This window comes from Engystomops pustulosus, chromosome 7, assembly GCF_040894005.1.
Source record: "Engystomops pustulosus chromosome 7, aEngPut4.maternal, whole genome shotgun sequence".
NCBI lineage: Eukaryota > Metazoa > Chordata > Amphibia > Anura > Leptodactylidae > Engystomops > Engystomops pustulosus.
In genome coordinates this window covers 31,985,625-32,013,576 of record NC_092417.1, presented here as the reverse complement: position 1 = coordinate 32,013,576, position 27,952 = coordinate 31,985,625, and the positions used below count along the sequence as shown (strand labels likewise).

Below are 27,952 nucleotides of genomic sequence, written 5' to 3'. Positions count from 1 at the left end.
AAAGGGACACTCTACAGCAGCTGAACTAACAACAAGAGAAAAGGATCACTGTTATTCCTGTTATATGGGATTTATATATACATGACTATGACCTGTATATAGGTGATTTGCAGTAAAGTAACACATACTTTATACTTATTACCTGGGAACACCCAATTTATGAGCTAGGTGGCTGAGGCTGCACCCTTCCCTTCTACCTGGCTCCACAGGCCCCGCCCCCCTCACCTGAGCGCCCCGCCCCCAGGCTCTGCTGCTGTGCCCAGTCAGTAGGTTACCTTCTGGGGTAGAGGATGTTCCGGGCAGCGGTGGGCATCCTCCCTGGCCGGGCACTGCCAGCCCTGGCCGCTGCATTCCTGTGGCAAAAAGATAAGGAAAGGGAAAGGGCCGGGAACACGTCAAAGAGCTGGAGGGTGAGTGACCTGGAACATACCATGTACCAAGGGGTTAATGCTGCACAGTGCTGGGTGCTATAATAACTGGGTGCTGATATATGTTTGTAATTGGAACTTCACTTTTGCTCGTTTTACCAATTTATCACACTTTCATTTCGTTAGACAGAATTTTATGACAAGGTGCAGTTTTCATTTCTCTCCGCTAGGTGTCACTTGTGTGCAGCTTTACCCCAAACTTATTATAATGTATATATTACATTGAGATCCTATTTTTACATAATTTATTGGGTTTTTAAACAATAATTTTGTAATGCGAGTGTTGTATACAATGGTATTGTAATTATAACAGGTCCCTCATATTGGGGAGACACTAGTTATGATATATGCAGACAATCCAGATTTTCCTGTGAAAATTTATTCATGAAAATCCTTCTTGAAACTGCAGGGAAAATTCTTGCAGATACCAGTTAGCAGTTGACTTCATGACATTATGTTGCATTATACAGCAAACATCCACTGCTAACACCCACAATCAGTGGTAACCCTTTAAATGCCGGCAGGACTTGCGTACTACTACTACTACTACTTGGTTGGGATCGTTGCTCCCTGTGATGTCCTCAAGAGCAACATTCCTATGACAGCCTGAAGTCTTTAGGAGACCCAAAGACCCGTCATTCGGTGAGATGTGTGATGGTGTGCCTTAGGCACACTGTTACAGAAAAATAACCAAATCCCCATATACTCCGATACAGTATATTGTTATTGTACTATATGGTAGAAGTGATAATGGGCTCCCCCCCCCAAAAAAAAAAAAAACATAATAACCATCTTCCCTAGAACTGATAAAATAAACCACTGATGTATGAAAAAGTGTCAGATTAGGACGAAAGTAAGATTTTTTTTTTTTTTTCTTTAAAAAAAGCTTTTACATTTTTTAAATCTTCTAAAACCTATCTGGTATCTCTGTGATTGTACCAACCCAATGAATAAAGGAGAGGTGTCATATCAACCACACAATGACAGATGGAAAATGGTGAACATTATTTTTTTAGAAAATTTCGACAAATTTTTTTCTGCTTCCCAGTCCATAGCATGGAATATTACATACTGTCAATAGGAAGTAAACCGTAATTTGTTAAGCAGAAACCCCCTCTTATGCCCCTATAAAGCTCCTTAAAAAGTTATGGATTTTTTAAGGTGGGGAGTGAAAAAATGGAAAAAGTTCCAAAGGGCTAAAGCTGAAATCTATGAAGGTCAGACCTGGCGTCTGGTGCCTGCCAGAATTACACAGAGGTTGTGCACCCCAAGAAACAATGTGCCAGTGTAAATAAAACAGTCCCACTGAGTTGATTTTCACTGAACTGCTGGGGGCTTTGGGCGCCACCATTTTGGGGGAGGATTATTGCTCCCGATGACGTTATCTGGAGCCCCCCAGCCAAAAAAAGCGGTGCATGTGCATGCCCGCAGTAGCTTTAACGCTACCAACTTTGTCAGCCCCAGTCACGGGTGTTATTGGTTGGGGTCTGGATTCAGGCCTAAACAGGATTTTAAAATTTTAGATTGAAACATTGGCTGAACCCAAGTCCAATTATCACTGCATACTACCTGCAAAGTTCACTGTCACCGAGTTTTCTAATTTTGCGCATGATTTATCACCCAAATCCAGATGTTGAAATTAGTCGGCCTGGCAACAAAAAATGTATGTTTGCTTCCTTACTATTAGGCCGCGGTCACGTGTTCCGCTAGCGTTGAGTTGATAACGCGCCGCTAGAGCACGTGGGGAGGAGCCTCAGTAACCAAGCCCAAACCAAGCTTGTATTGTTTAAATGCAAGACATCGGGGCTTGGTTATCGATCTCATGCGTTTCCCTGGAAACGCATATGTGATGGGGCCAAGGCCCGTCCCCTGTGCGCTAGCGGCGCGCCATGAACGCAACACTGGCAGAACGTGTGACCATGGCCTTACTATTACTATCAAGTGTCTGTAAAGTTGTCAGCTGCACATAATCGGCACATTACATTATCCAGTAAAATAAACCTTAGACTTGAAGTCAAATTACAGGATCCAGTCTGAAAATAGCGTTGATTTTGTAACTGCTTTTAAAAAAAAAAAACTAAAATAAATCTTCACAAGCGGCTGACGATGAATCCGGAGCAGCGAATTTTATTAGCTCTTTATTTTCTCAGTCACAATTTCACAATCCATTGCAGTTTTTCATCTCATCTCTCACGTAGATTTCACTTTCATATTGAATTCCTTCTCTATTCAAGTTCCTCTTCACTATGTCTGTGTAATTTGTAATAGAAGTCCAGATTCTGTCCAAACCTGGACTGGCCAACTATGTACTTGCATGCTTGGCCGAGACTGCATGTGTTTGGTGAAGGAAAGATTGCTTGACAAGCGAGCAGGGGCGGAATAAGACCACCATGGGCTCTGGGCTGTATGAATCACTTCTTACATCTAGTACTAGAATCAGCTTCTTGGGGAATTGAGAATGTGTCCTTTCTGCTGCTTTCAATCTGAGGTTTCAGGACCATTAGAGGGCATTCAAAGGTCCAAAAATGGCTCTTGTGTACATGTGTATAGATAGCATGACATTATGTTATTGGTGAAGGTGCTTCATTTAGTGGATGGTTTTGGTGGCCATGGGCCCTCTAGAAGGTTACTGCAAGCGAGCAATCCACCATCTTATCCAAAAGGTGTACGACCCCCAACGTTTAGACCCTTATTATTGATTCTATGTCTTTTGTAACACAACCCTTTAAACCTGATGTACACATTAGATAAATGTCATACGCACCCTAATGTATTTAGAGGCTCAACAAGTGAAACATGGCCGATTCTTTGTTCCTTCCGTCTTATCATTGGATTTCCCACCTCTCCCTGTTCGCTTAGCGGACCTGCGCATGCTTTTATTGGAGCCGGAGTGAGGGTTGTTGGCTGACCTCTCAGTAATGTTTAATCTGTAACCAAACATTCCAACCCAAGTGTTATGTTTCCTCTCTTAAAGGAGACTTACAAGAAGGGACAAGTCATGTGCATTTCAGTCAATACCATTGGCCATACACTTCGGACAGCGAAAATGCTTTGACTCCTGATTGCCCCCCGTACTGTGCCATGACACATTTGGCATTAGATTATCTTGCCTGAGAACTTGTTAAATTCCAACAATTGTCCTTCTTTTCCTATTGAAGCAACCTCTTCCATAAGTTCCTGAAGGATTATATCAAAGTTTTCCAGCTAATTGAATGGATTAGGAATTTGCTGACAATGTATTTTATATGGGTGCGCACACTTTGCCGATCCGGAAGCTCCTTTGTCAGCGTTTATTTTTTTTTTTTTAGGCGGCTCAACTTCGTTTAAGAAAAACAAAACTATTCCCAGTTATTGACAGCCGGCATATAGGGATAAAATAGAAAGGAAAAATTGCTGAGAACCCCCACCAATACAAAGTATGATAACCTTTCAATAATAAGACTCCATGGGGGACATGACAGGAAACTAGTGTAGAAGCCCTAAAATAATCACTATAGTTAGCGAACTGCCAGCAATTGCGTTTATTAACCCCTTCACGCCATCTCCACACCAAGGGGGGTCAAGGGGGAGCGTATGATGGCAGATTGGGTCATTAAGGGGGTGTTAGCCCCTCCCCTGTGTACTAACTGCAATTAGTGACCATTCAAGCTGCATTTGCGCAAGATAAGACCTGGTATTTTATACGTTTCCATAGTCTTCTGTGGGGCAAACGGAACAGAAATAGATGAGAAAATAGGACATGCTATATATTTTTTATGTGTTGCTCACGGTATGGCACGGTGGACAGTACGGCCATGTAAATGGATGCCCCGTATTGCCCATTGTAATGAATGGGGCCATATGCTACCCGTATATAAGGCCGTTTACATACGTTTTTTGTGCATGAGACCATAGGTATAGGCTCTAGAGATCTGTGTGACCATACCCTTGTGTATTTAGTAGTGAGCGTACTGTGAAAAGTGCAGTTCTAATCCAGCTCTGCAGCTCTGGTTGGGTCTTTCATTCTGAAGAGCTTTCTGCTCTCTTGACTGTGCTGCTTCACAACCCCTCCCTTCTTCTAGAGTAGGGGCTGTATCAGGATTTTGGTTGGATACTTATAGCAGTGACTCAGAGCAGAGGGGAGGGGCAATGGTACAGTTCACTTTAAGGAGCAGAAAGCTCTTCAGTCTAAAAGACCCACTCAGGAGCTGCAAACCTGGATTAGACTTGACTTTTAACAGTCCTGCTGCTAATCACTCCACACACAAAGCTATGGGTATTACACCGATATTCAGAATACCTAACATTGTCTGCAGTTTATTATAGTAAAAACCAATGATAGGTTTCCTTTTAGGGTTAATTCACACAGTGGTATTTGACATAAATCAGTTTGTCAAACACAGATTTTTGACCCATATACTCAGGGTGGAATAGCCTCCCTTTGATTAGAATGAGAGAGGGGTTTTTTTCAGATAAAATGTTAAAATATATAAATATAACATGTGAAATAATGGGTTTCATATACTTAACGATTGCAGGTAATAGAAGGCGCTAAATAAAAATTCTAGATTAAAGAAGTCCGATCCTGACCTAAAATGACCTCAGGTCTGAGTTGAGTCTGGGTTGATGACTTAAGCAGAATATTTGACATATTCTATGTTCAATCTCGTTCAGGTATCTGAACCGGGGCTGTTATGCTGTGCTGCACTCTTACAGTACAAGTGACTCTTGAAACTTTTCTGTTTGCAGAAAGAAAGTCATCCATATTATAATCTGAGTGTGACCGTGCTGAGAGCTCGAAACATTCATGGCGTGGACATGTGTAAGTTTTGAAAAATGACTACACTGGAAGGCAAAGGTTTTTTTTCAACTTATCTTTATTATTTTCACAGTAGAACATTAGGCCGAATGCACAAAAACATGTGCTTGCCCTGGTTATGGGATGCAAGTGGGTGCGGGAGACCTCTAAGGGCGTCTCCATGGGGTCCCTGTGCTTGCCCTGGTTATGGGATGCAAGTGGGTGCGGGAGACCTCTAAGGGCGTCTCCATGGGGTCCCTGTGCTTGCCCTGGTTATGGGATGCAAGTGGGTGCGGGAGACCTCTAAGGGCGTCTCCATGGGGTCCCTGTGCTTGCCCTGGTTATGGGATGCAAGTGGGTGCGGGAGACCTCTAAGGGCGTCTCCATGGGGTCCCTGTGCTTGCCCTGGTTATGGGATGCAAGTGGGTGCGGGAGACCTCTAAGGGCGTCTCCATGGGGTCCCTGTGCTTGCCCTGGTTATGGGATGCAAGTGGGTGCGGGAGACCTCTAAGGGCGTCTCCATGGGGTCCCTGTGCTTGCCCTGGTTATGGGATGCAAGTGGGTGCGGGAGACCTCTAAGGGCGTCTCCATGGGGTCCCTGTGCTTGCCCTGGTTATGGGATGCAAGTGGGTGCGGGAGACCTCTAAGGGCGTCTCCATGGGGTCCCTGTGCTTGCCCTGGTTATGGGATGCAAGTGGGTGCGGGAGACCTCTAAGGGCGTCTCCATGGGGTCCCTGTGCTTGCCCTGGTTATGGGATGCAAGTGGGTGCGGGAGACCTCTAAGGGCGTCTCCATGGGGTCCCTGTGCTTGCCCTGGTTATGGGATGCAAGTGGGTGCGGGAGACCTCTATGGGCGTCTCCATGGGGTCCCTTTCCCCTATTTGTACATACACATGTTTACACACACACATTTATATACTTATACACACATACAAAGTTCTACACTTATACACGCACATTTATGTACTTGTGTGTGTATATACATATATATTTATACTCTCATATATACACATAATATACATACAGTATATACACAGGAAATACACACCATATACACACATAGAGCATATACACACACATACAGTATATATACACAAATATATACGGCATATACACACCATGCATACATGTATAACAAATACACATTTACATACAGCATATGCATACATACATACAGTATATACACACCATGTACACACATATAGCATAAACACACCCAAATACATCTTATACACACATACAGAATACATGCAGACACATAAAAAAAAGTATACACAAAATCCACTGCCCCCATCTGTCCGTGGGCTCAATTAAAAAAAAATTATAATCATCTAGATGTGAGTCTTATGAGGCACATCGAACTCACGTCTGAAGATCTCAGCACTGGCGCCCCAGTGAGAATGTGAAATAGTTTCTTCATTGACGTGTTGAGATCTCCAGAACCAGGTAAGTATACATTTTTTTTCCATAAGCCCATGTCGAAAACTCATACAGAGTGATTTAGGTTTAGTGTCCAACATAGTCCTTTCAGGTCCCCTTGAAGAAGACCGCATGGGGGCCGGTGATACTGCACATAATTTGCACCCAGATCACGGCCCCATTGAGGTCCTATCGGTCATGGTGCAGTGAGCTCTGCTTTCTATGGAGAAGGCTCCTCACCCCTCTCCTTCACCTGGTCACGTCCGTGTTCAAGAGGTCTAAGTGGAATCGTTTTAAAACTAAATTGTATACTATAATCTATTCTTGAACACAGTTTAACACATTTCGGCAAACAGCCTTTGTCTTGATCTGATCAATCCTTACATTGTTCTACTCTTTACTTTCCATAGTGTCCGAGGCGGATTGCTATGTTCAGCTGAGGCTTCCCACTGCTTCCCCGCTCCCGAACAGGACGAAAGTCATATATAACTCCACAGACCCGGAATGGAACGAAACCTTTCACTACCGAATTCATAGTGCAGTCAAGGTACAGTCATAGTAACTAAACTGGTGACTTATTCTCATGAATTACCAATACAAGAAATGTTGTAATACTCAATCACTTTCAAAACGTATTTGCCTCTCCCTGTTTCTTCACTTCTCTCCTCTGCAATTATAAGATGCCTTCTACATTCAAGTCTGTGGAGAGGGGAGTGGGATGGTGGTAGTGTGTAAGTCTGTGTATATACTGTATCTTCTGTCTTGTAGAATATCCTGGAGCTGACCCTGTACGACAGAGACCTCATGCTGGATGACAAGCTCTCGTCTGTTGTATTTGATGTAGGCCACATTAAGCCTGGACAAACCACAAGAAAAGTTTTTAAGCTCAACCCAAAGGTATTTATATAGACTAGCATTAAAGTGGAACTCACAAACAAATCTCATTGTCTGACAAATTAGGAAAGTCTAAGTGAATTGATCTTCTCACCAGGGGCTGGAGTGATGGTTTTTTGTACTTTTAACAGTTAGTAAAAAAAAATAAATATTTTTGTACAGCATAGTATGTATGTATATATATAACAGATCTTCCAGATTGGAATGACGGGACCAGGAATCTCGACTTCCTGACGTCTACTTCCCCCATGTGGTCTGCAGCTACTGGGCTGCATGTAGTCAGACCTGACTCCCTCCTGGGATAAGAAGGCTGGCTAGTGAGTACATACATCCGTGTGTATGAGTGTACCCATGTATGTGTGTGTGTATATGCACTATGTGTCTACATGGTGTTTATATACTATGTGTGTGTATATAATGTATATGTACTATACAGTATGTGTGCAAATTTGATGTGTATATACTGTATGTATGAGTGTATACATGTATATATGAGTGGATAAATGTGATGGTATAAACATGTGTAAGTGTACAAACGTATATAATTTTAATGGGAAGGGGGGGGGGGGGCATGCAGATAATAGGTCATTAAAGAGTTTTCCAAGAATGGGTGATCAATGCGATGTTCTCACAGCTCAGCTGGGAGTCATGGGACCAATCGGTGGCCTCCTTGGACAACAGGGCGTTACTTTTAATAAAACAGGAAGTGACATCCCATGGTCCAAGGAGGCCACTGATGGGCCCAAGTGTTTCCCATGACCATATGCTTTTCTGGTAAAGCTGGTGATGTGGAAGGTAGACTTCCGTTTTATTCTTTTACCCTGTCCTGAGACCCAAGGGGATTTTCAGGATTTCTGAATTATTATAAGATTGTTGTAGATGTGAAAGGTTCGCTGGTTGTCACTGGAAAACCCCTAAAACAGATCTCCCGAAAATAATGAGCCACATTTCAATTCTTTCTGTAAGGTGAAATTTACAATCTACATTTCAATATATTTAGATGTTGCTGTTCATTTTCTGTGGATTTTTACTTTTTTTGGGATAAAAACAGATGCTAATAAAAATAACATATGCAAATACCGACCTCTTTAACCCCTCATTGATCCGGTGCAGAGGCTTCAGTAGTCAGTGTAGTCTTTCTAGTGGCCGCCCCGTGACCCCAGCAGCCGGTCATAGGGTGTGGAAGCAGAATGCCAACACTTTATTAAAGGTCCACTCATCCCTTTAATCTGCCGTATTAGAGTCTCCTTGGCAGACAGTGACATTTTATTCTTCCTGAAAGTCTTACATGACACAATATGGAACGTTTTGTACTAAAAAGTAAAGAATGTATCATCAAATATTTCTTTGCTTAGGATAAGGAAGTCTTAGAAGTGGAATTCCACGTTGAGGAAAGGTAGGTCACTCGTAAGGATATTTACTTCAAATATGGACAATTTATTATAGTATTTAGTATTTCATTTTATATTTTCCAACAGCCAGGATCCTCCAAGTGAAATAATCACCAATGGAGTCTTAGTGGTAAGTGGTTTTTAGTATTTAAAAAAAAAAAAATTAGGAATTTTCCATATCAGGTTAAAGAGGGGTTTGGATAATTTTAGATTCTTCCATATTCACAGCATAGGGGATAAAATTATGATCAGTGGAGGATCCCACCAATCATGGGGATGGGAATCCTTTATATCCCGGGAAGAATGGAGCGGCTCGCCTATTCATTTTTATGGGATGGGCTATCTACATCATTCTCATAGCAGCTGCCCCATTTATTTGTGATTATTTGGGTTCCCAGCGATCAGACCCTCACATATCTGACACTGCTCCCATATACTGTGGACAGAGAATAACCTTAAAGTGTTAAACTGACTTTTTAAATAATTAACATATACTCTTTGTAACCAATTTAAAAGAAATAACAGCAAAAATATCTACATTTTTCAATAAATTATCTATATAAAATCTGGTTCTGTATGAGTTTTGCTGAATGTGCATTTCCCCAGGGATAGGTTGTGGTTTTGGTAAGATTAGTCATTCTTATATTAAGTAACATAAGTTTTTAAGTCACACATATTAATCACTGTGCTCATGCATATCAGCATTGTCTATTTATATTCATAGATACCACACAGCAGCCCATCCCATTAGTCAAACCAGAAATACAAGTAGTGCAGGGTTGAATAAATTTGGTGAGGTATCAAAATCCATCATGATAAACCAGGGACACTTATTCATAGATCCAGGCACTGTCACTTTGATATTCTTCTTATATTTGTTATTCTTGGCCTAATTCCTTCTAAAGTCAACTTCTGGTCAGATCAAAATCTGGTCTGTGAAACATGATCTGACTATTGAACATTGCTGGTGGGGGCCCCTTTATGAGTAAAGTGGTGGGGTCCCCAGAACACACACCCCTGGAGCCCTCCCTATAATCCGGCCCTGCTAATAACATGTCTTGGCAATGTGCCATTGATTCCCATATTCTGGTACACACTTTAGGTTTAGGTTTAGCTTTTTCAGTCACCCTAGTCACCCAGTCATAGTAGTTAACACAGTCTTGACAAGGAACTCCACGTCATGCTCACATATTAACTTACCGGCTCTCACATGTCTACTTTACCCTTCTGGGGCTCCTTGGGCCCAGCGGATAAAATTAAAGTCCACCCTTTATCATCTTCCATGACATAGACCCTACCAGTCCTAACATTATGCAGAGTTGTATCTCTAGGGTCCAGTATTTGGCTCAACCCTGGGCCCGCCAGAGCAAACTGTAATATGTTGTAAAAGGGTTAAATTGTGCTGAATGACTACATACATTCTTATATCTTATGTCCTTTTCTTAATGCTCTTAGGCTCATCCTTGTGTATGTGTGGAAGGAAGAGTTAAGAGTGATGAAAATAAGGAGAATGGTAAGATGCTGTTATATAACATAAAACGCTTCTAGAATTTTTCCCCTTTACCACGACGGCAGCACAAGAGAGAGGGATCCGACCTCCAGGGACAGGAAGGGGACCAGAGCGCCGTGAAGGCAAAACTAAAAACATCCCCTACGGTGCCCCGTGGACCTCCTTCAGTAGGAGAATGCAGGACACCATGCGTATAGTCCTCTGGATGGAGGCCTGGTGTACCTGGACTTGTCTCCTGCATATGGCATCCCTGTTGGAGCTGGTGGGTTCCGAGGCTTCCTGTGGTAAACCGTGTATGGCAAGTACGACTGAGGTGGCGTTGGCATATAATATACGCGTCACTTCCGGGCCCGGCTACCTGGCTTCCCAGCGGGTGCCAGAGAATTAAACACCTTGCCATATGTATACCAGGGGGAGCTCAGTGTTTTTACCCCCCCAGGTACAGGCGGTCCCCTACTTAAGGATTTCCCGGCGTCCACATGGTCTACTTACAGACAACCCATAGTTACAGACAGACCCCTCTGACCTCTGGTGAAGCTCTCTGAATGCTTTATTATAGTCCCAGATTGCAATAATCAGCTGTAAGGTGTCTGTAATGAAGCTTTATTGATAATCCGTGGTCCCATTACAGCAAAAAATGTTTAAACTCCAAATGTCACTGGGGCCAAATTTTTTTTGTCTGCATCTACCATTATAAAATATACAGTTTCGACTTGCATACAAATTCAATTTAAGAACAAACCTCCGGACCCTATCTTGTACGTAACCCGGGGACTGCCTGTATACACATTAGGATTAGGGTGACTATACGGATGGCATATGACACTTTCGGAGTATCTGTTCCTGCTGATATTCATGCTGACTCTACAAGAGCCTTGGCCACTTCATGGGCTGAGTTTAGGGTTGCTTCACTGGAGCAAATTTTCCCGGCGTCCACATGGTCTACTCCTCACACTTTCATCAATCACTATCAGTTAGATGTGATTGACTCTTCTGCTATGTCCTTTAGGAGGAAGGCCTTGTCTTCTGTTGTCCCGCCCCAAAAAACTCTCTCTGGTGGTGCCATGGTGGTGAAGGGGAAAACAATGAATTGCTCTTACAGGTAATGTTGTTTCCTCGAACCATGGTGGCTCTTCCAACTCTCTGTAAACAACTGAAGCGGGAGAGGAGGAGCCGCTTTTTATGTTCAGTGTTTCCTGTCCCTAGGGGGGCAGATCCCTCTCTCTGGTGTCATTGAGTTTCGAGGAAACAATATTACCGGTAAGAGTAATTCTTTGTTTTGTGTTTTTTTTTAATTTTATGATTCTTAAAAAATTTAATAAAAAAAAATTAAGAAAAACCTGGCTATGCAGTGAAATTCTGATAACTGAGTATTGTATAAATAATATTGTACATGGTTCCGAGCAATACCATGTACTACAGTGCTCTCTGTAGTAAAGACACTATGGGGCAGATTTACTTACCCGGTCCATTCGCGATCCAGCGGCGCGTTCTCTGCGGTGGATTCGGGTCCGGACGGGATTCATTAAGGCAGTTCCTCCGCCGTCCACCAGGTGGCGCTGCTGCGCTGAAGTTCCCGGAAAGCTCTGGAATACACCAAGCCGGGCTGAGTGAAGGCAAGTGCAAGATCCGCGACACATTTTTTTTAAAAATGCGCCGGTTTTTCCGAATCCGTCGGGTTTTGTTCGGCCACGCAACCCGAATTCCGCCGCGTGCATTCCAGCGCCGATGCGCCACAATCCGATTGCGTGCGCCAAAATCCCGGGGCAATTCAGGGAAAATCGGCGCTAATCGGAAATATTCGGGTAACACGTTGGGAAAACGCGAACAATAAAGGGTTGTTCACATGTGATCACCACTTTCAAATAATAAAATTTCGCCGGCCTGCAGCTACCAGTAGAGGGCGCTTTGGAGTATAAGGATTGCCTTTTCATTATTTAACTGTAATATAATCTGCTATTTAACTTTATTCAGGGAACTACACGTTAAAGCTTTCAGTGCCTGGTTCTTATGAGAAACAGATCAGTTCTCTATTGAAGCAAACTCAAAATGAAGATGGAGGAAAATTTGTCTTCCATGCTGACAGAGAGATGAACCCACAGCTAGATGTCTGCTTGGTAAAGACACTGAAAATAGCAACGGTAGGTTATGGGGAATGTCCAGTCATAAAGATGACCTATCACCACCGACTCCTACTTTTTGTATCATTTAATAGGGATCGCTCCACTGATACCACAATCGGTGGAAAGCGTTAGAGTTATATTTCTACCTATTTTTTGTTTTGTTAAGAATGACCTGGCGCCTGAACTTGACAAGCGGACATTGTATTTGGGTAAAGGCTCTGTACCCTTCTCATCACTTCCTGAAGGGAAAGAGATTGACGTTGAACTTCCTTTGTCCAAGGTGAGATAATTTTTACCACTTTCTATCTACAATGAGTTTCTACATCATGAAGGTAAAGCGTGATCCTTCTGTATATCTTTCCTAGAATCACGTGGTCAATATGAGTATGGTGACAAGCCAAGAGAGGTTCGTTGTGGTCTCTAAATTCTTTGTCAGAAAAATTATCTTGTTAAAATTTAATTTATGCAAATTGAAGAGGAACACAGTTACTCATGTCTGATGGTCGTGTCTGGTGGTCGTGTCTGGTGGTCGTGTCTGATGGTCGTGTCTGGTGGTCATGTCTGATGGTCGTGTCTGATGGTCATGTCTGATGGTCGTGTCTGATGGATTTCAACATGTTTGATACTTTTTGCTCTCGGGGGAGATATGTTGCAGGGAAGTTTCATTATAGCAATGTTAGGGCAGTGATTGGCTGCATCAGATAAATAGTTAGCAAATCACTACTAGAGGAGGATCCACAAAACTGATGAGAACCTCCAGAGCAACAGGGAATGTATCCCAAGTAGTATAGTTTTTATTTATTTTTTATATTCTCCAATTTATTTTATGCATTTATTAAATTTTCTTACCTACTTGGAAAATGCCTTTAAATTAGTTACCATAGTCCAGATCACTCTGAAGTTAAAACAGACTTGTGTGGGGTACTTTATAAGCTTATTACTAATTTACTTTACAAGCAAATTTATTTACAGATGTGAATAGAGCAGGTAATAACAGCTTATACTTTAGTAAGTAAAAGCTTATCTCCTCCTTTCTCCTGTAGTGAGCAGTGTATATGAAGTTCATGCACAGCAGAGGATAAGAAAAGAAAGCTAAATATTTTCATGATTTTTTATATTCTAGATAATATTTCCCTTGAAGATGCAATTTTGTAGGATTATACTATCCAGGGTTTGTCTGTAAGGAGTTAAGTCATTATACCCTTTAGCAGCTTCTCCTTATCTCTCAGCTGTCAGTGGATGCAGGACAAAAAGCTGATTTACACAGACTGCTTATATAAGGAAGAAAGGCAGAGGAAAAAGAAGGACACCTGAAAAATGTGTATTACAAAGTTTACATTTATGAGCTGCACATTTCATTTATGCGATTTTAAAAGCTTTAAACTCTTTAACCCTCAAAATTTCAGTTTTTTTATAATTTTTTTTTCTATTTTATATATGATATATCATATCATTAGCTCTCAGGAATTGGACATCCGCCTTGGTTTTGAGCTGTCTCAAGGAGAGAGAGACTTCCTGAAGAAGCGGAAGGACATAATAGCACAGTCCCTTAAAGAGGCCCTGGATCTGTATACAGCCCCTGATGAGGTGAGATTTAGGATTTTTTTTAATCATTATTTTCAGACTTTTCTATGTTTTTGTTTTAAGTTTTGTTATTGCCTTTGATTTTATGGACTATATAAGGATTTTCATATTGATGACTTACACTTAGAAATTTGGGATCCATGGGATAGGTCAGCAATATTTAGAGCCTCCAGCACCTCTAATCCTGATAATAACTTAGCGCTGTTGTTTGTAATATATAGTTGGGGTAGCTGCAGTTCAATACATACAGATACCATTTCTATTATTAAACAGGTCCCCGTAGTTGCGGTCCTTGGTTCTGGTGGAGGAGCGAGAGCGATGACATCTTTCTATGGAAGTTTACAAGGTCTTCATGATCTGAAGTTACTGAATAGTGTGACTTACTTATCTGGGGTGTCTGGATCAACCTGGTATGATATAAATGTGTTTTTTTTTTTTCAATTGTCTTTTATAGCACAAAACAAGACCCTGTGTTAGGGTCAACAAAACAAACAATGGGTCGAAAGACCTAGTGGGGTATGGGAATAGGGACAGGAGGGGAGGGGAACAAGGTCACTTTAGGTTCCATTTAACACTGTCCTGCATCCAAGGTTCAGATCAATAAAGTCCATACAGATCATTTTGCCTGGTCGAGATCCAGGACACTTGGCAACATAATCACTAATGGGATGTAGCGTGACCCTGCAGTGTTTGGGAGGGGGGAAATATACACTCACCGGCCACTTTATTAGGTACGCCTGTCCAACTGCTGGTTAACACTTAATTTCTAATCAGCCAATCACATGGCGGCACCTCAGTGCATTTAGGCATGTAGACATGGTCAAGACAATCTCCTGCAGTTCAAACCGAGCATCAGTATGGGGAATAAAGGTGATTTGGTGCCTTTGAACGTGGCATGGTTGTTGGTGCCAGAAGGGCTGGTCTGAGTATTTCAGAAACTGCTGATCTACTGGGATTTTCACGCACAACCATCTCTAGGGTTTACAGAGAATTGTCCGAAAAAGAAAAAACATCCAGTGAGCGGCAGTTCTGTGGGCGGAAATGCCTTGTTGATGCCAGAGGTCAGAGGAGAATGGGCAGACTGGTTCGAGCTGATAGAAAGGCAACAGTGACTCAAATCGCCACCCGTTACAACCAAGGTAGGCAGAAGAGCATCTCTGAACGCACAGTACGTCGAACTTTGAGGCAGATGGGCTACAGCAGCAGAAGACCACACCGGGTGCCACTCCTTTCAGCTAAGAACAGGAAACTGAGGCTACAATTTGCACAAGCTCATCGAAATTGGACAGTAGAAGATTGGAAAAACGTTGCCTGGTCTGATGAGTCTCAATTTCTGCTACGACATTCGGATGGTAGGGTCAGAATTTGGCGTCAACAACATGAAAGCATGGATCCATCCTGCCTTGTATCAACGGTTCAGGCTGGTGGTAGTGGTGTCATGGTGTGGGGAATATTTTCTTGGCACTCTTTGGGCCCCTTGGTACCAATTGAGCATCGTTGCAACGCCACAGCCTACCTGAGTATTGTTGCTGACCATGTCCATCCCTTTATGACCACAATGTACCCTGTAACAAGAAGGACCTTCACCCATGGAATCCTCATGCATCTGTTCCTCCTCTCAATACACATGTACACAAGAGCCATTTCAGGACCTTTGAAGGTCCTCCAATGGTCCAGAAACCACAGATAAAAAGCAGCAGAAGGGACACATCCACCATTCCCCAAGAAGCTGATTCCACTACCAGATGTAGGAAGTGACTGCAGACTTGTAGGGGCTATAATATTCATACAGCCCAGGGCCCATGGCAGACTTAAGCTGCATCTGGTGATGAAGATATAAGCATAATGTTGATTATGTCCATTTTTCCTTAAGTGTCTTTTTCCACGCAGTCCCATGATCCGATGACTACATATACATGTCGTAAGATTCCTGTTCATCGGTAATAGTTATATTTACATGAAATGATCAGGGTGACCATGTAGAGATTTATGGTGCCCCATTTATATCTGTAACATGGAGACTATGGGGCAGATTTACTTACCCGGTCCATTCGCGATCCAGCGGCGCATTCTCTGCGGTGGATTCGGGTCCGGCCTGGATTCATTAAGGTAGTTCCTCCACCGTCCACCAGGTGGGGCTGCTGCGCTGAAGTTCCCCGGAGGTGCGCTGGAATGCCCTGAAATTCACCGGCCAATACCTAGTGAAGGTAAGTGGAATTTTTGCGACACATTTTTTGTTTTAAATGCGGCGGTTTTTCCGAATCCGTCGGGTTTTCGTTCGGCCACGCCCCCCAATTTCCGTTGCGTGCATGCTAATCGGAAATATTCGGGTAACACGTCATGAAAACGCAAATCGGGCCCTTAGTAAATGACCCCCTATGTCTTTGCTACACATCATAATTCTGTTTTTCTTACATTTAGGTGTATGTCCACACTGTATGAAGACCCTGATTGGTCATGTAAAGATCTTAAGACACCAATAAACAGGGTACAGAAATCTGTAACATCAAGCAAGTCCGGGGCATTCTCTGCAGAAAGGCTCAAACATTGCACACAGGAGCTGATGGCCTTGGAGCGCGATGGATATAAAGTCAATTTCAGTGACTTATGGGGACTTGTGTTAGAGTATTTTCTTCACCAGAAGGTACAAAGTATTGGTTTATATAATAATACTGATTGTATGGTTTAAAGGGAACCTGTCATCAGAAATTAACCTAAGAAACCACTACTAGAATGTTGTCAAACAGATTAAATGATAACAAATCATGTTTTTTTCCTGGCCCATTGTGGTATCATCATCCAGAAAATCGTCTTTGAAGTGACATGAAAATTGGTTGTATAAAATAAAGACGACAAAGAGTTTAGCACTGAAGTCAAGCTCTTTTCATCTCTGATAATCTCCTTCCCTGTTATTGACATCATCCACCAGAATTTCAACAGATCTTGTTCAGTGATATCTCTGAATACAGTGAAGAGGGGGGGGGGGGGTCTGAGGCCAGGAGAGCTGGACTTCAGTGTTAAATTTTCTGCCTTCATGACTTTATGCAAACAATTTACATCTCACTTCAAAGTTGATTTTGTGGACACTGCCACCACACTGGACCATGAGCAGTCCTCGGACCCTTCAGTGACCTGACCATATATCCCCAGCCTGTGTGTAGGGAAAAGTGTTGATTATGGAACAATCCTTTTAAAGTGAACCGGTAACCTTAAAACATCATGTTACTAGGTTTTAGGGCCATGTTAATGTAAAGGGGGAGAAGGTAAAGCCTGTTAAGTGGATAAAGAAACCAATTTCCTCTAGATAACTATAAGCTATTTTATTTTTCTTTTATTAACTTTTATTGTTTCTTTATATAAATGCTGTTGAGAAGTTAGTGTGCATTTCACTATCACTGTATTTACATCATATGTTTATTGTGTTGTAGGAAAATCCTGCAAAACTCTCAGACCAAAAATTTTCTGTGTGCAGGGGGCAAAACCCTTATCCTATCTATGCCGGAGTAAACGTCAGAGCGAATATTAGTGGAGGCGACTTTGCAGGTTTGGGATTAATGCAGTTGATTATCATCGTTTCATAGCAGAAAAAGTTAAAAGAAATCTAAATCCATCAGGATAAACCAGGGACATTACTCATAGATCCAGGAAACATGACTCTGGTAATCTTCTTATATTTGTTATCCATTGCCTGCTTCCTTCTAAAATCAACTTTTAAAATTATGCTAATGAGCCTGAAGGGCTCTGGGGGCATAGAGCCATAGGATTCATAGGATGTTACACTGTGCAGGAGCACTCCCCCCCCCAACTGTGTGAGATTACATCAGCCAGAGGATGGAGGAAGTGCCGAGGGAGCAGGGGAGACGGTGTAGCAGCCTGTGAAGCTACAGAACTGTGGGGCTCTGGTAACACCCCCAGGAGCCTTTTATGTTCATTAACATAATTTTAAAGTTGATTTTAGAAGGAAGGACGCTATGGCCAAAGAAGATTACCGCAGTCAATGTGACGGTATCTATGAGCAAGTGTCCTTGGTTTATCATGATGGATTTTGATGGTAGATTTCCTTTGAATAAAGACATAGGTCCAATTTATAAATTCTACAGTGTTGATCCTAAAGGAGTAAAAAAAAAACCCACTGGTCTTAATATAAATGCATATATCATATTTCTTTGTGTCTTTTTCTTTGATAGAATGGTGTGAATTTACCCCCCATGAAGTTGGATTTAGAAAATATGGAGCGTTTATTCGCACAGAAGATTTTGGCAGCGAGTTCTTTATGGGACATCTCATTCGTAGGAGAAAAGAACCTAAGATTTGCTTTTTGCAAGGTGAAGTCTGGAGACTGGGTGATGGACTTATTTACAGTCTATAGATTGAGGTTTTCCCACTATAGAAACTTAACTAATGGCGGACATAGACAATATATGGTCCATGTGGATGAACAGTACACGAGCCCTTGTGATCCCACAGCTTCCTATAGAGCAAGTTCCTTAAGGGGCTATTCTCACAAAGACAAGATTCTTAAATATACTCAGGATAACAAAATAAAATGTTCTCGAATTCCCTTTTATTAACAAAAATACAGCATTTTACAGATATAATCCCAACCTGTCTCTATCAGTTCTGGTGTGCACAATTTGGTTGCTCCTGGATACGACCGTAAATCTTCTGACCATGGTCGGATTCTTCTCATGAATAGCTTCTTCTGTCTGCACACTGCATTGCTCACTGCCTCCTTCCCTTCCCCTTGCATTACAAGACAGGCACTTTCTGACGGCAAGGAGCAGTGTGCAGAGACCTACTCTACAAGCTACAGATAAGATAAGGTCTTGATCCAAGGGAAGGGGAAGGCATAGAAGGACTGACTGTGTTTTGTTATAGGTGAGATAGCAGAGCTGAGTGTTTCATTGTGTCTTATATCCATTGCATGACTCTGATCTGTCTCATCGCTCTCTTTCTATCTTGCAGATACTAGTAGAATGTTTAGAAGCTAAATAAAAGTTTAGATAAACATGTAGCCTGATAATCTAAGCACATTGTCAGCACACAGCATCTCATAGCACAGAGGGATCATGTAGTATCTGCTTAGAGAGACCTGCTCCCACTCTGGAATCTTACACTGACCATCACTGAGTGTTAGGAGCTAAAACGGCAATAAAACTGAGTGAAATTGTAAAGTAAGGCGTTAAAAATTATCTTTATTGTGTAAACATCACTAGTAGGGGGTTAAAATTTGATAACTTTCTTTTATTGGGAAACCCCTTTAAGTTGATAACAAGCTATTATTATAAATTAGCTCAGATATTTACATAAAACCTAATAGGCAGTACCTATATATACCTATATCTAAGAATAGGGATCTGCAAGTGACCTATATAAACCTACACTTCAGTTCTCTGGGACACTTGAGTGAGTGATCACCCCTAGAGGTGCATACTCGGCCTTTAATCTATATACCTGTACAACACTTCTCTGCTCACATGGGGCCCTCGGGGACAATAACAGAGCCCTGTTTTCCCTTATCATTGAGGGTCCCAGCAGTACAATTCTAGAGATCAGAGACATACTCCCTAACTTGGGTCTGTGTCATGTTCTGCTAAACATTAATAACATATAGAATTTAGCTTTTCTATATGTTCTTACTTGCCTTACTGGAAATGTTTTTTTTTGTTTTTTTTTTGTAGGAGTCTGGGGAAGCGCTTTTGCAGCCAACCTTGATGAGATTTGGGCTCGGGCATCTGGCACCGGCATAAGATGGCTTAATTCTTTGACTGATGTTATCAGGGTAATAGGTGAGTGACGGATTAATTATTTATTATACTCCAAGGCTACAACCACATTTGAAACCAGTTTTATTGCTCTTATGCAACTTTGCAAATATTCTTTTATGTTTTTCATTTTATTTAATTGGACAGACTCCCTTTTAACATTTGAAAGTTGAGCGATTTTTTTTTTTTCTATAGCATTTCCATGCTTTTTTAAACATTATATACACTACTTCTCAAGGGTTTGGGGTCACCCAGACAAGTTTGTGTTTTCCATGAAAACTTTTATTTTTTAAATGAGTTACAAAATGAAAAAAAAATCTAGTCCAGACATTGACAAGGTTTTAAAGAATTTTTTATTAGTTAAAAATTTTCTCCTTCAGACTTTGCTTAAATTAGAGATTGCAGATCTTGGCATTCTAGCTGTTAATTTGCAGAGGTAATCTGGTGAAATTTCACCCCGTGCTTCCAGAACGCCCTACCACAAGTAGGATCGGCTTGATTGGCACTTTTCGTGTACCTTACAGTCCAGCTGCTCCCACAACGTCTCAGTAGGGTTGAGATCTAGTGACTGGACGGCCACTCCATTACATATAGATATCAGCTAAATAGTTCATGCATAATTTGGAGGTACTTTGGGTCATTGTCCTGTTGTAGGATGAAATTGGATCCAATCACCAGCTATCCACAGGTTTGGCATAGCGATGGAAAATGGAGTGATGGCCTTCCTTATTCAAAATCCCCTTGTACAAATCTCCCACTTTACCAGCACCAACAAAATCCGAGACCATCCCTTGACAGATGGCTTCAGGCATCTTCCAGCATCTTTTCAGTAGTTCTGCTTCTCACAAATGTTCTTCCGTGTGATCCAAACACCTCAAACTTAGATTCGTCCATAACACTTTTATCCAATCCACCTCTGTCCAATGTCTGTTCTTTTACACTTATTAATCTTTTCCTTTTATTTGCCAGTCTCACATATGGCCTTTTCTTTGCCCCTCTGCCCTGAAGGCCACATCCTGGGGTCGCCTATGCACTCTTATCTCTTATTTCCTGCAAATACAGAGCCCAACATCTAACGAAAAGGTTATTCTAATCTACAAACAGCCCATATAAATATGCCCTATATCCAATAAATAATATATTTACTGCTGTCCTTGCGGCTACTGTAAAGTACATCCCTAAATGCTGCAAACAACAGCTCAGGTAAGAAGGCCAAGACCATTATGTAAATTTTTTTTTTTTTAAATCTACCACTTCATAAGTGATAAAACAGATTAGAAAAATATTTATCCGTATCGGGTGGTCAGTAGTAAACATTTTTGTGGATGAATTACAATTAAAGTTGGGCAGAAATTCACTTTTTATCCTCATCTTCAATCCTAGATGATTGCAGAAAATTTCACTTTCGTGATCCAACCCGTCTGCAGACTCGCTTGGTCATGCCTGGAGGGATTGTGTCAAACATCTTCCAGGATTTCTTTAAGTCCCGCTTCACGGCTGGAGAGCTGTATAACTTTACTCGGGGCCTGTACCTCTACAAGGACTACGTGGGAGTAAGGGAGTTTGTGGCATGGAAAGGTATTAATGGACCTTACATACATAAAATGATTGTACTTATTTTTGTAGACATTGGGGGAGATTTATCATCAAGTTTCTGAGGTAAAACTGTTCTAGTTTCCGATGAAAACCAATCAGAGCTCAGCTTTAATTTTATAAACAGCTGTGGGGAAATGAAAGCTGAGCTCTGATTGGTTGCCATGAGCAACTAGAAAAGTTCTGCTCTAAGAGACTGATGATAAATCTCCCCCGTTGTGTTGAGTTCCCATTTTTTGGTACATATCATGTATGTGTGCTGTACCTCTTTCAGGAAATCACTTGGATGCTTTTCCCAACCTTTTAACCCCAATGGAGGAGAACCTATACCTTGTGGATGGAGGATTCTCTATAAATTCTCCTTTTCCACTAGTTCTACAGTCAGTGCGGGATGTGGATGTCATATTGTCTTTCAATTACTCTTGGAACGCTCCATTTGAGGTAAGCGAGATCTGAAGTGTTAGTAGAAAAATGTATTACATTCCTTTATAACTTTTCAGTATAATATATTATTAAAAAAGTAAAAATTAAAATATGTTAATATTTATATTCCCATGTGGGATATTTTTTGCCTATCCACAGGAGGCAGGATCGGTCTCTATCTTTTAAATCATCGCTCCCCATCGCTCCCCAATGGCGTCTTTGTCAGCGGCAAATCAAAGGACTTTTGATCAATGCTAGGTGTTACCTGTGGGCAGTGGTGTAACTAGGGTCCTCTGGGCCCCAGGGCAAAATTCCCAACAGGGCCCCCCCCCCCCCCAGTATGCATAAAAACATTGAACACCATCCACCAGTAGCCGTAATTAATGTCTCCCCCCCCCCACCAGTAGCCATAATTAATGTCCTGCCCCCCCCCCAGTAGCCATAATTAACGTCCTCCCCCCTAGTAGCCATAATTAATGTCCTGACCCCCTCCCCGGTAGCTATAATTAATGTCCTGCCCCCCCCCCAGTAGCCATAATTAATGTCCCCCCCCAGTAGCCATAATTAATGTCCCCCCCCAGTAGCCATAATTAATGTCCTGCCCCCCCCCCCAGTAGCCATAATTGATGTCCTACCCCCCCCCCCCAGTAGTCATAAATAATGTCCCCCACCACCAAACAGGGCACCATATATTTAAGCAAAATAAAAAAACATAATTATTACCTTATCCCGCTCCTCTTCGTGCTCCCTCTCATCATGGGGATCCGGTGCAGGCGACGGCTGATGACGCGTCTGCCAGGTCAGGTGCCGGGTCATAGACCTCAGCAGACCCGGCGCAGGCAGACGCGTCACTAAGCCTGCGTCAGCAAAAGTGATGGATGGGGACGGGGGGCGTAAGTAGTGTGAGGTGGGCGGAACGTGGGGGGCGGATCGGGGGCCCGTTCTTATTTTGAATTGTGACAGCTCCGGGCCCCCCTGATCCTGCGCACGGACCAGATGCAGAACAGTCCGTGCGCTGTAACAGGCAGGCCCGCGGCTGTCACAATTTAAAACAACTGCCCGCTGTGCTGCGCCGAGTTATCAGCGCAGCGCAGGGGTCAGGTGCGGGCCTCTGACTGACCATGGGCCCGGTCTCAGTCGCGACCCCTGCGACCGCGATTGTTACGCCACTGCCTGTGGGTGTTTGCTCAGCAAACACCTAGCATATATGGAGAGGGCCCAGCCCTTGAATCCTCACCAAACACCCATAACCAACGGACCGTAACAACTGAAAGGGGTTAACCCTTTACCGCATTTGGACGTTCCTAAACGTCCTGTTGCGGGAGGGGGAGTATGAAGAGGGCTCGTCGGCTGAGCCCTCTTCAAACTCACCGGGTGTTTGCTACACAATGCAGCAAACGCCCTTCTCTACCACCTGCAATCAGTGCTAGAACCGATCGCGGGTATAAACCCTTTGCTTGCCGTAGGTAAAGCTGCCAGGGAGCGTAGGTGCCGCCATGTTGGTTTGGATTGTCGCTCCCGGTGACGTCATCGGTGAGTGGCAAAGACTGATTTTAGGCTATCTATCACAGTGTGCAATTTGCACATTGTAATAGATGATGTGCAAATTCCCCATATACTGCCATACTGTAGTTAGGATTAATTAGACAACCTAGGGGTAAAGTACCTTAGGGGATCTGAAAAATAGAAAAACAAACAAATAAATAAAAAAAGTTAAAGTTAAAATAACATTAAAAAACCTAAAAATTCAAATCAGCCCCCCTTTCCCTAGAACTGAGTATAGTTCTAAATAAACAGTAAAAATCATAAAAATGTCCGGTCTATCAAAATATAATAACGGTTATTCCAGGCATTTAACCCCGTAATGGAAAATAGCGCCCATTGTCGAAAATGCCCCTTTTTTGGCATTTTGCAAAATATACAAAAAATTCAATCAGAAGGTCGTACAGTCCTAAAAATGGTAGCATTGAAAACGGCATCAAAAGTCTCAAAAAATGACACCACCCACAGCTCCGTACACCAAAATATGCAAAAGTGATAGCGCCAGAAGATGACAAAATGAAGTTTTTTTTTTGCACAGGAGGTTTTAATTTTTGTAAATGTATGAAAACATTATAAAACCTGTACAAATGTGGTATCCCCGTAATCATACCGACCCAAAGAATAAAGTAGATATATAATTTGGGGCGCACATTGAAATCCATAAATCCAAGCCCACAAGAAAATGGTGCAAATGCGTTTTTTCATAATTTTCACTGTATTCAGACATTTTTTTCTTGCTTCCCAGTACACAGCATGGGATATTGAATACCATCACTATGAAGTGCAATTTGTTACGCAAAAAATAAGCCATCAGCCAACTCTTTACATGCAAAAATAAAAAAAGTTATAGATTTTTGAAGTTGCAGAGTGAAAAATAAAAACGCAAAAACGAAAAAGGGCTTTGTCGTTAAGGGGTTAAAGGATAAGGGAGAGTCAAAGATGGCTCCAAGGCACCAGGGAGACTGTGGAGCCATGAATATATTGTGACTGTTAGGTGGAGGAAACATAATGAGTTCAGTTTTGTCCATGTTGAGTTTTGGAAACCAAGAAAAAGGAGGAGGATATAACCAATAAACACTCTGGAATTCTGGTTAGAATTTGTGTTTCATTCACATAGGATTGGTTTTGAAACCCGTGGGAATTATTGAGCTGTCCTAGGCCTCCTTCCATAAAGTTTCCACAAAACTTGACATAACAGTTAGCTTCTGTCTGCCTTACTAGAAAGATGGAAATCAGAAGAGATTGTAGAGAGAAAAGCAGATTAGGTAAGAAGAAGATAAGAGTGAATGGTGTAAGAAGCACTATATAAGATATAACAAAGCTTCTTGTAGTCACTTGTTTTAAAAAGACAAGTTTATTCCAGAGATTTGGTCCAGATAGCAGGAGCTGTGATTAAGGCTTAAATGTTCATTAGTTCGCTAAAATACCTTCTGCTACATGTATATTTTACCCTGTAGAAAAAGCTTATAATCATGATTTAGGAGTTATTACAGAAGTGATCATAGAAAATGTGTATACAGGCGGCCCCCTACTTTAGAACACCCGACTTACATAGGACCCCTAGGTACAAACAGACCCCTGGATGTTGGTAATTTACTTTACTTTAGCCTTAGGCTACAATAATCAGCTGTAACAGTTATCACAGGTGTCTGCAGTGAAGCTTTATTGTTAACCCTGGTTCTTATGACAACCCAACATTTTTAAAATCCAATTGTCACAGGGACCCAAAAAATTGGATGGGGCTATAATTGTAAAATATACAGTTCTGACTTACATACAAATTCAACTTAAGAACAAATTTACAGAACCTGTCTTGTAATTATTCTGAACATTATGTTTTCTTATCTTAAAAGGTCCTTGAACTAACCTCGAGATACTGCAGGGAAAGAGGGATCCCGTTTCCCAATATTACTGTGACGGAAGCAGATGAGAAACGACCTAAGGAATGCTACGTGTTTATGGATGCGGATGATCCAAGAGTTCCCATAGTGCTTCACTTTCCTCTTGTCAATGACACGTTTCATACATATAAAGCTCCAGGTAATAGAAGAGTAGTTACATCGTCTTTTACTTCCCTGAAGTATTTTTGCTACTGAAAAAGCTATAAGAGTGGAGATTCAGGACGGTGTGATGGTATAAAATAACTATAGTCAATGCCAAAAAGTCCCATTCTCGATTATTGACTTTTATGTGGCAAGAATGTTTATAGAAAATCTGCCATGTGTAAACTCTTAAGCCTATATACATCAGATGCATAGAATATAATAATTATATAAGAAAGTAATCTAAGGATTGACATTAAATTATGGTATATTTGTATACAGCATCATTGTTGTGATAGGCCCCTAGATTTCTTGGCAACTTAACAATGGCCCCCATGTGCTGTCCTCTTGGTCCACCTTCTAGACCCTGTCACAGTAATGTAATATATAGTCAGAGGCATATATTACACTTTATTATATTAGTGGTCACTCCCCCTAGTAGTAAATTACCCTGGGGGGGGGGGGGGGGGAGGCTACCAAACTAAAAAAGCAGAATAAAGTTAAAGGGAACCTACCACCACATATCTACCTATAAAGGTAGATCGGGTGGTAGGTACATCTATTGGACATGAGGATAGCCCTTTTAAGGGCTAATCCTCACATCCCCGCAATCTTTTTATAACTTTTATTTGCCGACGCCCCAGTAGCCTCATTGATCATCCTACCAGATATCTTCGGTGCACAGCTATGAGGAGTCTGCCGGCTTCAGAGCAGTGACTGCGCAGCCCCAGGCCTGCGGTTCTGCACATGCGCAGACGGCAGGTTTCGCGGTCAAGGGTGTGCAGCTCCTTGTAGCTGCGCGCAGAAGATATCTGGTAGGATGATCAGTGAGGCTACAGGGGGGGTGGAGTAGCCGCATCATGTAGCCTCAGCTCTGGCTACTCCACACCCCAGTAGCCTCTTTACAAAATCTGCATATTAGGCAAATAAAAGTTATAAAAAGATTGCGGGGACGTGAGGATTTGCCCTTAAAAGGGCTATCCTCACATCCTATAGATCCACCTACCACCCGATCTACCTTTATAGATAGATCTGTGGTGGTAGGTTCCCTTTAATATGTTTTGTGTATTTCATGGTCTGCCACATGGCATAAATAGCAGCATAAATAGTTGATATATTTGGCAGTCAATACATTAAATGTATCCACAATCCTGAAAAATGTTACTTATCCCACAAAAAACAAGCCTCATTACAGCTATGTGAACAAAAGAATAAAACTGTATGGTTTCAGGAAAGCAACGCTATTAAAACAAAACTAAAAGTTGTAAGGCCCAAATAGTCTTGGTCTTTAAGGCTAACAAAATGGGGCAAAACAACGCTGTGAAAGTATTCTTATATTTTTTTTTTTAAACTTTATTTTGTGCGTGTCCTGGATTTGCTAAGCTTTCTTGTTTTTCCAATGTGATAGGAGTTCTCCGTGAGACAGATGAAGAGAAAGCATTTGGGGACTTTCAGCTTACAGGGAAAGATTCTCCCTACAGGACAAGAAATTTTACCTATGAGCCCAATGATTTTTCTAGACTGGTAGAAGTGCACCGGTACAATGTGCTGAATAACGAACAGAAAATTAAAGGGGCTCTGAAGGCGGCTCTGGACCGCAGGAAACATAAAAGGACTTATAGAGGATTGAAAAAAGAAAAGAAGAAGGTCAAAGTTTAATTATGGAAGGAATGAACTGGACTCTAATCTGCAGGATGTGCCATGAATCCGGATGGTGGGAGATGAATCCACATTACTTTTACAGAACACGAACAGAGCTGATCAATCATGTATAGTCAATGTAATCCATGTTAGACTTATGCTGACCTAAAAAGCTCCTGTCACGAGGGTTTGCCCCACTAAACTACTAGTTTCTGCAGTGTCCTTTCCAGCTTTTATGTGAATCCATTTACCTCTCCCCCAAAGTCAGGAAAATATGACTCTTCACATCTCATTTTCACATGAGATGAGTCAAGTTTGGTGGTTGCAGGGGTAGTGTCACTTCAGAAGCCTCTATTTTTTGTTCTATAGACCTAGAAACATGCTTGTTATATTAAAGATAAGGAGCTCATCTTTCAAATCACATCAGGCTTATGGTTTTGTGATCTACAGAACCAAAGCGGCAGATAAAGAACCAGTTCCTTTCTATTTTGTAACTATCTGTCCAGTTCACAGAACCATAAGCTTTATGGGATCTGAAAGTTGATATTTAATAAGACTCAAAAAGCATGTTTGTAGGTACTGATGAACCAAAGGTAGGGGCTCCTGAAGTGACATTATCACTACAGCCACTAAATTTGACTCATCTCATGTGAAAATGAGGTGAGAAGAGTCATATTTACCTGATGTTGGGGGGGGGGGGTTTAAAATAGATGAGATTTCATAAAAAAAGAGTGAATACTAGAAAAGACATTTATACCCTACTTGACGGGGCTGGTAGTTTAAAGGGGTAAAACCTGGCAACAGGTTCCTTTTTAAGGTC

At 41.9% G+C, this 27,952-nt stretch overlaps 1 protein-coding gene across 1 annotated transcript; it reads left to right on the top strand.

Moving 5' to 3' along the window:
- Positions 1-238: 238 nt before the first annotated feature.
- Positions 239-27,753, top strand: LOC140069539 (cytosolic phospholipase A2 zeta-like). Its single transcript, XM_072115362.1, has 20 exons — positions 239-410; positions 5,157-5,229; positions 7,035-7,171; positions 7,393-7,521; positions 8,874-8,914; positions 8,997-9,039; positions 10,365-10,422; positions 12,394-12,560; positions 12,709-12,822; positions 12,908-12,948; positions 14,000-14,129; positions 14,400-14,536; positions 16,548-16,770; positions 17,555-17,669; positions 18,314-18,451; positions 19,808-19,915; positions 21,275-21,469; positions 21,759-21,925; positions 25,303-25,489; positions 26,900-27,753. Exons 1-20 carry the CDS (start codon positions 291-293, stop codon positions 27,148-27,150), a joined length of 2,574 nt encoding a protein of 857 aa, XP_071971463.1. The 5' UTR covers positions 239-290; the 3' UTR covers positions 27,151-27,753.
- Positions 27,754-27,952: the final 199 nt, after the last annotated feature.

Excerpts from the sequence above, each read along its gene's own strand:
- LOC140069539 (XM_072115362.1), top strand. The coding sequence starts at position 291 with ATGTTCCGGGCAGCGGTGGGCATCCTCCCTGGCCGGGCACTGCCAGCC. Across the intron at positions 8,915-8,996 it reads GAATTCCACGTTGAGGAAAG|CCAGGATCCTCCAAGTGAAA; the intron begins GTAGGTCACTCG and ends ATTTTCCAACAG. Across the intron at positions 18,452-19,807 it reads TAAGATTTGCTTTTTGCAAG|GAGTCTGGGGAAGCGCTTTT; the intron begins GTGAAGTCTGGA and ends TTTTTTTTGTAG.